Raw genomic sequence first — 12,522 nt, forward strand, 5'->3', positions numbered from 1 at the left:
GATAAAGTTGAAATGTTCAAATCTTTTGTGGTACAAGCAGATTATTTTAATCTCGAATTAAGATTCCTCACGTGCCTAAGACCTGCAGTTGAAGTAGCTGTATGTATGTGGTAGGGACTGCTGTCTCCAGTACCTGTGGGATATTTTTGGAATGTTTAACTCTGAAAAATTTATTTCATAGACTATTTGTGGAAAGTCTTGATCAAGTTAGGTTACTTGCAGCATTTCTTTTCAGGTACAAGTAATCCTAATAAACCCTCAGCTCTGGTTGCTCTGGCACTCAGAAGTGCCAGATCACTGTACTGTTTCACTACTGACTCAGCTATGAAGCTCAGAGTTAGATTTATTTCTTTGTTATGGCAAAATGACTTACAATCACCATAAAAATCGCATAAAGTCTAGTCAATTTTGAGGGTTTCTGCAGCCACGGACCTGCAAGACAGGGTGTACCAGTGTGTACTTAATGGTAGGATTCCTAGTTTTTGTGATTACTGTTTTTGAATATCTGCTGCAGTCTCCAGTTTTACAATCCTTAGGGCACCACTTTGTACATGAAAATTCAGTTAACTTTTTTGGGTGTGAGTAGTGACACCTGGTGTTTGATCTTAGTGTGTTCAAGTTCATCTAGTTTACAAGATCATGATACTAAGTGAAAAAGGAAAAAACCAAAATATTTTCTTTCCTTTACATCAATGGTTTTATTCTTGGCTTACAGTTTTGCTTTTCAGAGTAGATACAGAATCACAGAATCATCCGGCCGGAAGAGACCTCAAAGATCATCGAGTCCAACCGTTGCCCTTACACTACCAGGGTCCCTACACCATGTCCCTCAACACCAGATCCACACGATTTTTAAACACTTCCAGGGATGGGGACTCCACCACCTCCCTAGGCAACCCGTTCCAATGCTTAATAACCCTCTCTGTAAAGAAATTTTTCCTAATATCCAACCTGAACCTCCCCTGGCGCAACTTAAGGCCATTCCCCCTCGTCCTGTCATCCTCAATATAGGAGAAGAGATTGACCCCCATCTCCCTACAACTTCCCTTAAGATAATTATAAAGAGCAGATTCATATACTTCTTGCCAGCACAGTATTACCTAGATCTTTTTAGATGAAGAGGTGACTTTCATTAATTCTTGCATGTTTTGGGTGGTTTCAATTTTAATATTTAATTTCTTGGCACCAGGAGCTATTAAATGAATCTTATCACTGAAGCAAGCTATAAACTGTCACACAGAGAGTAAGAGCCTCTGGAATTGCATCATTTAATACATTTACAAGGTCATTTTTCCAGTGAGAATTTGATGTGTGTTCAGGGGTTAAGCACCTGCTTAAAAATGCAACTGTGTGAAATAAGACTTGATAGAAATAAACCACATATTCAAGATCTGTTCTTTCCAGAAAACCTTTTTTCTCAAAAGGCTGTGAAGTTAGTGTGAGCTTTTGATCTAAGGCACAAGTGGAATGATAGTTGTGTATTGATTTTAAAGTTAAATAATCCCTTCATGGTTTTATCCTATTTTTTCCATTAAGATTTGTGCCTCATGAACCTTTAGGAAAATACTTGTTCTGAAGGATTAGATTCTGCGTATGATTAGGTAGATGTGTCATCTGTCAGCAACGGGAAGAGAAGCTAAATAATGCACTGTTTTTAATCTCTGATAAATTGTTAGGTGAAGTGTTACTCAAGTGTAACTGGCTAAGCAGGAGAGTGTTTCAGAAAACAGAAGAAAGGGAGTAAATGTGTGTGAGCCATTATACTGAAAGAATTTGATTCCACCTTCTCCCAAAAGTTTTGTGATATCTAGCTTTGGTATGTTATTGAATTTCGGTTTATTTTGGGATTGGATTTATCCATTTAGCATTTAAAAAAAAAAAGTGAATTTGTAATCCTCAGTAGGTTTTGATGCCTATAGTGGTGTAAACCACAATTCTAATGTTTCTTTTAATTAAATTGTTTTTTTGAACTATTGCTTTTTAGGGCGGTTACGGAGAGACTTGTGAAGTCTTAATACAATACCATCCTCGACTTTTCCAGACAATTGTTCAAATGACGCAGAATGAAGATCTACGGGAAAACATGGTAATACAGTTTTATGTGTTTCACAGTTGCTGGTCTGTGGTGTGGAGATCTGATTGCTTAATACAAGTGTCCTGATTAGAAGACACTGCCAGCAGTTGACTGTTGGTGCCACAGTAGCTGACAACGATGTATTTTTTTCTTTCTCGTGGAAAGAATTTTAATTTTTATTTAGTGTTCTGACTCTGCATATTTGGAGAAGTGATCGAGACAGCCAAAAAGTTTAAAGAGCAGACTTGTTGCAAGCTTGAATACAAAGGTGCTGGTAGAGCATTCCCTATATACAATAACTTTGTGTAATAGGGCCTATTTTCCTTCATTTAGTGGTTATTGGCAGATTTCCATTCTAGGATGTGTCTCGGCTTGAGGCATCTACAATGAACTTGGACATTTGGAGTATGAACACTCATCTGTTTGAAGTTGCCTTGTACAATTAGAGTGTAAAAGATTGCAGCTGCAGTTTCATTGGGTGGTTATTGCTGTAGATGAAGCTATTCTGTTCTGATTTTCAGTGGCTCTACTATACCTTGTTTCTTTTATTATTGCGGGTTAGTGCAATCTAAAGCACAGAAGAAGCAAGGAAAAGAATTATTTCTTGATTGTGTAGGGGGAAGGAAACATGGGGTGCTTTTTTCCGCTTCCAAATCTAGCTAGCTGTTGGTTTTTAACATATTGTTTGCTTGAAAACTGCAAACAATTTTACAGACTCTCAATTTAAAGGAAAGAAGAATAGGTTTAGTAAGGTATTGGCTGCTGCTCCATTGAACTTGGTTTGCTAGATTTTTGAAGTTGTTATTTTTCTCTGTAATCCCATTACTTCTACCACAAGACTGAGGACTTGTAAATCTGTATAGAAGCTGTTTAAATTTCTGAGACAGGGTTGAGTTTTACAAAGTAAAATGAGAGGGATCAGAATTTTCACAGTGTATGTTACAAACATGGGAAGATGGTGTAGATGATTTCAAATAAAAGAGAAAGTTAAACTAAAACCATGGAACAAAGAAGACTTTCTGCAGAAAGGTGGATGGTAAAGCATATTATCGTGTACTGTAGAAGTGAAGACAGTGAGCGAGGAAAATTAATGTTTCATCTGTCTAAGTAACAGTGGAGGTGTGTGCAAAAGCAAGATCTGAATGAGGTCTAATATATTAGATAATAGATGGTATAGTTATGCTTCACTGCCAAAATGGAAGCTTAATTTTAGTGTGGTTTTCAGTGGCCCTGTCTGAGCTGTTGTACCCGAAGTCTTGCATAATGACTGGTGCGCGTTATCTGAAAGTGATGACGTGAAGAGTGTTGTATGTTGTAAGTCGGGACTCACATTTTAAATGTTCTTGACAGACTGGTGGGAGAAAGATAACTGCCTTAGCCATTCGTAGGTGGCGATTCAACTGAACCTTGAGGCAAAACTTTCACATGGTCAAGGACGGTTAGGTAATAGAAGAGATCAGTTAGTGAATTTGCAGGGCTTCCAGGTTAGAAGACATGTGAAAACCAGGCAGGCAAAACAGGGAAGCCAGTTTGGATTGTGGATATGAATACTCCTGCCTTGAGAGAGAGTTTTGGATTAGATGATCTTTATGAATTTTCTTTTCATTCCATCTTTCTGTAGGAGAAGTTGAGAAGGATTATCGAACTTTCTCAAAGTGAGAGCGAAGGGAGTAAATGAGGATACAGTAGGGATGCATGAAGAGCAGTGCCACTGAAGACTGTTCGTGAAAAAATGTCTAGGCTAGAGAAGAGTGTAGAACAAAGGAGTTGAAGACAGAGCAGTGTCTGGGCGTTTGCAACATCTAGTCTTTGTGAGCCAAGTGATGGTATTAGCAAGAAAAAGGGAATTTTGAGAAGAGGGTAATCATAGCAATTATTGATTGGCAGTGCACGACATCTTATCCAAGGAAGGGTATTCAGTAGCTTGAGCAAAAATGAAGGTAGTGAGAGCAGATTCTAGGATCCAAGGTTCGTTTACACTGTGTCAAATTAATCAAGGAGAGAACTGGGGAGGCAGGTAGATTACAAATTACGCAACTCAGAATACACTCTTAGCTTTCAGAAGTTGAAAGTTGACTGTTTTTTCAGATGAAGATAAGTTGTTCTTTATTAATAATACATGGTTAAGCATTGAGTGTTCACAGCGTTCCATAGTGCTATATGTCCTGTAGTACATACATTGACACTAAGATGTGTACCTTTTCAGTAATCTTCAAGTTATAATGAAACATTAACTGAGGTTAGAGTAGACTTTGGACAATGCAAGTGTACATTAATGTTGCTAGATATTAATGCTTGGGCGATAATGTTCTAAATTAAATGTTGATCTGATGCTCCATGACTCTATGCAATTTCTTTTGTTTTACTGTAACAGTTGCGGCAGGTTCTGGAACACTTGTCTCAGCAGAGCGAAAGTCAGTATCTTAAAATCCTCACAAGTCTCGCTGAAGTTGCTACAACAAATGGTCATAAACTGCTTAGGTAAGTGTGAGAGGATCGTAAATAGGTTAATAAGCTACCTGGTAGGTAGTGCCACTGAGTAGTTTTAATAACCTGAACTGTCTGATTCCGGGCACATGCTGGAGCAGATGGATCTCAGGTCTGATTCTGTCTGACAGTGTCTGTTTAGACCACTGTCTTCATGAGGGCTTTAGGAGAGAAAGTTGGTGTCCTTATAAACCTGCTGGTGCCTAGAAGGTTGAGTTCCGGTGAAGTATATTTTTTGTTTGGTTATTCTGGCTATGTCAGCTCTAGGAAGGGTAGCTTTTTAGCTAACTATGAACCATTCCTTGTTTCCAACCCCCCCTCCTTTTTTTTTCTTTCTCTTCCACATGTCTACTTTTCTGCGTGCTTTCTTAGTATATTTGAGGACATTTTTGTTTCTCCAGACGCTTGTCTCATGTTTGCTAGCTCTGATTGCCTTCCATAGCTGCTAATATATATGAGACCAAAAATTTCATCTCCCAGTGTGCTGACTCAGCAGCGCAAGAAGCAGTTACTTGGGGAAACCCATAAAATAGGCAAGCGTATTTTCCTAGCGTGCTTTCCTAATTTTTGTGTCATCTGCTTGAGGGAACTTGTACAAAACGCCTCATCTGTAATCTGCTGGAACACCAGTAACATTTTAGTGTTTTCAAAAGCTAACAGAATTTGCTCTAACCTTTATGCTTTACTAGGAGCTAACAGAATCTTTAATGAAAGAGATCAAGAACCTGAAAGCATGAGTGGAAGTTCCTTGCTAACGTGTTCTGGACGGCTTTTTGGAAAAGAGATGTTTAAGAGAGGTTCAGTAAGCAGGGAGGCATGTCATTATGGGTTGTAGAGGAGTGAGACTTTGAATGCTTCTTTTCAACTAGAGCCAGGGTGTGAGGACCCCATCAGTTCGATGGAGACAAAAATATGTATTTTTAGTTGTAGATGCTTTAAAAAAAGTATCTTCCCTATCAGTCCTGTTAAATTTGAATGGAGCTCATAGGAGGCAAGTCAGAACTCCTAGATAATACTAGGAAATTCATGACACCGTTAATCACACTCTTGTTCTGATGGATGTTTGCCATGATGAATCAGAGTAAAAAAACTTAAAACCCTCAAATGTTTGGGGTTAAAGTATGTAGACATACTGATGACAGTTTGTTGTTGCAGAGATAGCTTTTTGAAGAACTTTAGCTGTTGTTGGGCTTCAGTGTGTAACTTAACTTGTAACTTTTTTTTGTCCCCAGGTTTCATTACAGCCAATAGATCTCCCAGAAATAAAATGTGATAAAACTGTAAAAACATTTTTCGGGGAAGTGTTTCAAACTTGCTTTGTACAGGGACATTATCAGAAGTTTGGTAGCTGGATTAGATTGTATGAGACAGTACTTGATTCTATTTGAGTATCTTCAGAGATAAATTAAACTGATTGTGTGTTCAGATTTGATTTATTACTGTTACTGCTCCTCTGTGTTGAGCAGTGCTCCCTCAGGACGGCTGTAGAAACGCTATCTACGTGCCTGTACTCTCTGAATTTGAGCCAGTACATACTCCTGTACATTTGGGTTCACTCGTAGAGGCTTAAGACAAGTTGGAAGATTTGCCTTGCGTTGGATGAGCAGGCCTTTCCAGGGATGCCTGTACTTAGGGTGTGCTGTGGACTCTTACTGGCCCACTCCTCTTTGGTACTTTGTAATATGTCACAAGGGAAATGGCTTTTTCTGTTACAAGGAACAGTTTCACAAAAACTGTCTCTCTGTTCTCTCCAATTCTGTTTCCTGTCAGAGGCTTCAATCTTTACTTCAACTAAGTATTTCTCAGTTGCTTTATTATTAACATAACAAGGATGAAGGCAGTACTCGTTGACTATAGACCCTCTGAGCTTGGTCCTCTTTCCTCTCCTCCTTCCAGCAAATGCCCTTCATACCTGAAAACCTCCAGTAACGATACTCTTGCATGGCTGAACTAGTATCATCGTTGTGAGTTTCCCGGGTGTGAACCTGCAGCCCATTGCTCTTGGGTTTGTTTTCTTGTTTAGTTCGAAAGTGTCTAAGAGTTGTTTCTTGTAATGCTTCTAGCAGGTAGCCAGGGGTGCCAGCAAGCCTCTGCCTGAGGACTTCTGTGTTGAATACCAGCAAGGAGCCTGTTCAGTTAGCAGTACCTCCATCGTGTGTTTCTGATTTTCAAGAGATAATTGTAGTGTGGATGATCGGTCTTGCTGGTGCAGAACGGGTCTGGCTGAATGTTTACAAACATGCTAGTGAACTATTAAGAGCACCTTAAGGTTTTTTCTATTTATATGGGACTTCTTCCTAGAGCCCAGGAGGTTTAAACTGAGGGATGATAAACCTCAGCTGAAATATTTTCAGTTTTTAAGTTGGCTTCTTGGGTTAGCTCCTTGCACTCATAGGTTCTTTTTGTTATATAAGCAAATATTTTACAAATGCTGATAATGTAGCTGTGACCAGTGCTTCTGGTAATTTCGTTATAGCTCACTAGTCAGTGGATTTTCTTTAGTTGATTAAAAACTTAAAGTTCCTACTGTTGCAGTGTTTACTCTTTGTGTTCCCCTCTTATCTCGATTTACTGAAGACTTCTCTGGTTACAGTTTAGATTGTGATGAGACAGTTATACTTTGTATACCAGTTTGGTAAAATTCTTAGTATGTAGCTTTTTAAAATTAGCACCTCACTGGCAGTCATTAAAATGAAGTGCTGAAAGTAAATAGGTCCTTTGCTTTAACCCATGCCATAGGGAGAATGATAATAAATAAAGGGTCATAATAAAGGTATTGTGGTGTTACAACTACCTCTATTTCAGATTTGTGAATTAACAGATTATTAATTACGTCAGAGGTTTACGGCATCCTCTAAGATGTCAGTTTTCTCGTGTAGGATGATCTTACTTTTAGAAAGCATGTTTTTAAGTTGCAAATACTCTAAGGATGGGATTGAATATGTGCTCACTGATACAATACTTACAAGTGAGTAGAGTTGAGCAGAAAAATTTCTAATTTCTTGCAGTTTGTTGTATGTTCAAGGCAGAGGAATTCTTACTGCTTGGGGTTTATGGAAAGAAAACCAACTTGAATTTGGTGAAGAGTGTTCTGCTTGTGCGTGAACTCCATGAATATTTCACTTTACACTGTATTGTCAGAGTTGAGTGTTGGCCTGTTCAGTTAAGAATATACAAAACTTTTGATATTTATTGGATAAATGGATAACTTAGTGATGCTTTTGTTTAGCACCTTTTAGATGGTGTTTCTCTCGGGTAGAAATAGTGGCCAATCTTTACCAGCTTGATCCCTTCTCTTAGTGAGGTAGTCAAGGGGTGTTTAGGATAATAGTTAGGTGAAGATGGGCTATGACAGCATCTCTTTTTAGTCAGTAGGCTTTTACTGTTGGATGCTCTCTTTTCTGTATTGAAAAACTTTTTCGCTTGGATATATATCCTGATTTGTTTCATACATTGAGACCCTTACTGCAGTTAGTTGAATTTCCTAACCAGTGGTTCATAGGATGTGTACATGTGCATAAAAACAAATGAAGTATTTTGAAAGATCTGGAATTTGCTGTTCTTGTTTAACTGCTAGCTAAAACTATGAGTACGTGTTAATAAAATTATAGTGCTTATATCTGGCTTTTGGGGCTGATGCAGGAAATGAAAGTCAAAAGTCACTAGGGTTTAAAGCATAGGGTTTTTTTCAGCATGTGTGTCAGACCCTACCATTAGATTGCTTACTCCTTAATACTTTAAATTGTTTCGCCTAGGAAAAGAAACTTAAATATTGCGTTTTTTCCCCCAGCTTGTCAAGTAATTATGAAGCTCAAATGAAGAGTCTCTTAAGGATCGTGAGGATATTTTGCCATGTCTTTCGCATTGGCCCATCCTCTCCCAGTAATGGAAATGACATGGGCTACAATGGAAATAAAACTCCAAGAAGTCAGGTGTTCAAGGTCAGAAAAGTATATGATGTTGTTAGGAAGATAGACGTTAAAGAGATGAATTTCACAAAGCATGCATTCATTAATCAGACATCTCATGAACAGGAAGTAAGTTTGGTTGATGTCCCTATCCCTTCTTAAGTTAAGCCTACCTCTTCCTTTCTCCTTAATTATTTTTTCTTCCACTGATTTAACCACTGATGCACACCTCATCTTATGATTTCTGCTTATTTCTTATTTAATATTTTATTTATTATATGTTGAAGGTTTAGATACCCAGCTGATTCTGGTGAACTTTGTTTTCATTTCTATTATTTAAGAGTGAAGTAATCTCAAAATGTGGTACTATTAATATAATAGTTTATATTAATGTAATTTCAAAATGGTATTTGGAGAATAATTGGGAGTTCTGGTAATTCACTTTTGTCCAGCTTCACAAGATAAATGAAGTAATTGATTTCTTAATCTGTTCATTGTTTTCACTGTGACTATGAAGTTCTTTCCCAAGTTGTTCTTTAATATTGTTATCACATGCTTTGAAGCATCAGCTTACTAGAACCCTCACAAGGTTATTGATTTCTAGCTGTTTTCAAACTCTGGCTTTAGGTGCTTGCCATTTAGAAGTTTATTTCCAAAGGATTTTACTTGTTGGTTGAGGAGTCCCTCTGTAGGAAATCCTAGCTTGCCTTTGTGTACAGCAGTCCTGGTTCCCTGTGTGCCACTCAGCCTGCACGGGGTATGTGACTGACATACCGCTCAGAGCACCTGAACAATAAGAACTAGAGTGTAGTCTCTTTTTTCCCCCCGTCTTCCTCCAAACTCTTACATGGCACAGTTCACAGCACCAAATTTAGGTGCCAGTGATTAACCTTCTCGTTTCTTCCAGAGCGGTATAAAAACATTAGTTTGAACTTGCTGCATTTATTCGATGTTAGGTGTTCATCGGCTTACTTGTAATGACTCTTAAGACAGAGCTGCGTTGATAAGGTCATGAAAGATGGTACTCTTAATTCCAGCATTTGGTTAGGTAGCTCAGTTTTTGTTTGAATTCTTTCTCTTGGAAAGAAAGCATTAGACTGTTTAAAAAGCAAGTACAAATGTTTGTTTTTCTGATAGCAAAATAATTTTCATAAAGAATTGATTTATATAATGAATATAAAACTAGTTCTTGAATATGAGATTGTGTGCAAAATGTAATGCATTGAGGACTATGCAACGTAATAGTTGTCCTTTAGACAACTTCACTAAAATATACTGTGCTAGACTGGCACATCATGAGTTTAAATAGATTTCTGTTTTCAAAAGGAAATCCTACCTAAATCACAAGAATAATTTTATTAGAGACAGCATTTTCTGAAAATGTGATGAAAATTGATTTAAATGTAACAGATTAAGTCACAAGCAGATGTTAAACTCCCTTAATACAGGAACTGTCTTCCCCTCAAGGTTTTAGCAGTAGCTGATCTCATCTGCTTGCATTTTTTTTGTTTGCTTATGGTCCAAAAAGTAAAAAAAAAAAAAGTTTCATACAAACATTCAGTTGCAATTTGCAAAGGAAATTGTATTTCAGCAGAATCACTTATCTGTATACCCAAACTACTTTGTATGCTGAAAGAATTGTTTCTTAATCCAGTATGGAGTTAAGTCTTGTGCAGTAGAAGTACATGACCCAACTGGCACAGTTGTCTCAGGAAATTTTTAATAAATGAGCAAAATATTTATTGTCGTTGCATTAGCTAACAAAACAAAAAATTCAGGATGATTTAAAAATTATTGGTATTATTTTAATTTATTTATTTTAGAAGAATTAAAGCTGAGGCAGCCCTTCCACTGTTGTCTCTGATATTTTTAAGGTTGATTTAAATTTCAAACTCTTGTACAGGAGTGGGGCACACAGGTTCAGCAACGCTAAGTTAATCTTCAGTTGTGGTTGGATTAGCCTGCTCTTTCCTGGGTAACTGGGAAGTAACTGGGTAGTAGGAGATCAGACGTAGTTAGAAGTCAATTGGGATGACTTCTGTTCTAATTCCCACCTTCCCTTTCCTTTTTTGTGGTTGTGATGGTCCCTTTTGCCTTTTGGGAGGAGGGGTAAAAAGCTCGCTATGTCTCTAGATCATTACAATGGTGTGGAGGCTACTGGAAGACTTGGCAGTGGTATGTCTTCACTGGTGCGTGTGGAACGTGCACGTCAGTGACAAAGAACTATTTCTGTATTTAGTTTTGAATTTTCTTGAATATCACCCGTGAAACTCTTTACTACAGACTAGTAGAGAAACCACAGAGACTGCTGCTCCAAAATGACAGTTAAATCAACATGGAACGTAAAGATTTTAAATTTGAGATCCACATTGGAAATTTTAGAGGAAAGTAACTTTAAATTTGAATTTGCTGCTAATCTTAAAATTCAGTTGTGGGGATAAATGTAGATAATTTGAATTTTGATACAGGTTTTATGTGGAAAACCAAGTCTCTCAGACTGCTGGTTCCTGTTCCATGTAAGGTCTTGAGTACTTTCCAGAGCACTAGGAAGTGGTACAGGTCACCACTCACTTCTCTGAATGCCGTTTGAGTGAAGACCTCTAGGTAGTGTCTTTTTTTACTATATAAGAGGCTAATCTGTCATTCAGTACTCTCTTCTTTCAAGAATGGACCCAGTAACTTTTATCTGGGGAGCATTGAGGGTAGCAGTGGCAAGAGTTCTCTCTTGTGGTACCCTCGTGGCACACGTGGAGAAACATTTCCAGGCCTTATTGCGTGGTGTAAGGGATTGTTTCCTTTCCTTCTGAACACACTCCTGTTAGGTCCAAATAGATCTATACCTGATGACCTTTAAAGATGTACTTCATAATTCTTTTTAAAAAGCTGGTGCAAAAAATATTTTATCCAGTGTAAGAAAGAAAGAAAAACTTTCTTCTTCTTCTGGCTTTTTTCCTTAATGCCACATTAAGGTTTTCTGTACTAGTATACTGACTGAACATATTTTGAAGAGCTGTCACTGTAATCTGGCTTGGAAGCATTTGAAGATGTGAATATATCTTGATCTGAGGCTACTGAGGAATGTTGTTACTTGGCAAGGATAAGAAAATCACTGGGCCATCCCCGCTTTACTGCCAGTTCCCTGTATGTAATTCATTACATGTACACATGCTTTAAACTGGAAACACTAAATAATTAAGACACATTCTTGTAATGGTCTTGCAAGAAACAAAATAGTCATTGAATTTTGATACCTAATCTTGAAACAGGCTACTGTGAACTCAAATGAGACCTTACCAGTGAGAAAGCTTATGAATAGTAATTTGGACCTGGTTTACATTCATTACTTTTTCCATGTATCGCTCTTCCAGTTGCTGTTCAGTATGATCACATATTAGGGAAACCTGCTGCAAAATCCCGCTGTCTAGTTGAGCAAATATTTTCCCTTGTTTCAGATACTATTCTTTTCTAGAATTATCCAGACTTCTCTTCTGTGACACAGTCACTTCATAGATCAGTGATCTCCTGCTCTCTGTGTCTTAAAAGACTATCTGTCACCTGGCAAAGGTGTCGCATAGCTAAATTCTTGCGTTTGAGAGATGAAGTGTGCAGCTGTAAAAGCTTGGTGCTCAACCAGACTCAAGTGTATAATTACAAAGAAACTTCTCTGAAATGTGAGATATGAAAACTGAAGGTTGAGTAGGAGGTTTGTGTTTAATATGTGGTTCGTGGTAAGAACTAAGCAAAGAATGCCGACTCCCAGTTTGAAAAGATGTCGCCAATGGTTTGATTGAATATGTTCATATTATGCTCAAAGGTCTGATCATGGATGCTGAAAGCCATGGATATGGAGGTGGTGGGCAATATTCAGAGGAGTGCTTTATATCCTGGAGTTAGACTAGAGGGAAAAAAAAAAAGGTCCAGTGTTGAAGTTGCTGTGCTTGACAACACTTTTGATGAATGAGTTTGTGATCAGAATCTGAAAAATTAGCTTTGGAAAAACAAATCAGTTGCAAGAATTCTGAAGGGCATCCTAAATCACAAGATATCAGCAGG

The 12,522-nt window shown here is 37.9% G+C and overlaps 1 protein-coding gene across 1 annotated transcript in view; it reads left to right on the forward strand.

The window, feature by feature from the left end:
• Positions 1–12,522, forward strand: part of HACE1 (HECT domain and ankyrin repeat containing E3 ubiquitin protein ligase 1) — a gene marked incomplete at its 3' end in the record, with an annotated part of 47,056 nt that overhangs the window by 9,464 nt on the left and 25,070 nt on the right. Inside the window, exons 8-10 of the mRNA XM_010141776.1 lie at positions 1,985–2,086; positions 4,449–4,555; positions 8,352–8,598. Of these exons, the coding sequence (XP_010140078.1) occupies positions 1,985–2,086; positions 4,449–4,555; positions 8,352–8,598 (456 nt within the window). The remainder of the gene's footprint in view (positions 1–1,984; positions 2,087–4,448; positions 4,556–8,351; positions 8,599–12,522) is intronic.

The sequence above is a fragment of the Buceros rhinoceros genome, unplaced genomic scaffold (genome assembly GCF_000710305.1).
Source record: "Buceros rhinoceros silvestris isolate BGI_N320 unplaced genomic scaffold, ASM71030v1 scaffold528, whole genome shotgun sequence".
In the NCBI taxonomy this organism is placed as follows: Eukaryota; Metazoa; Chordata; class Aves; order Bucerotiformes; family Bucerotidae; genus Buceros; species Buceros rhinoceros.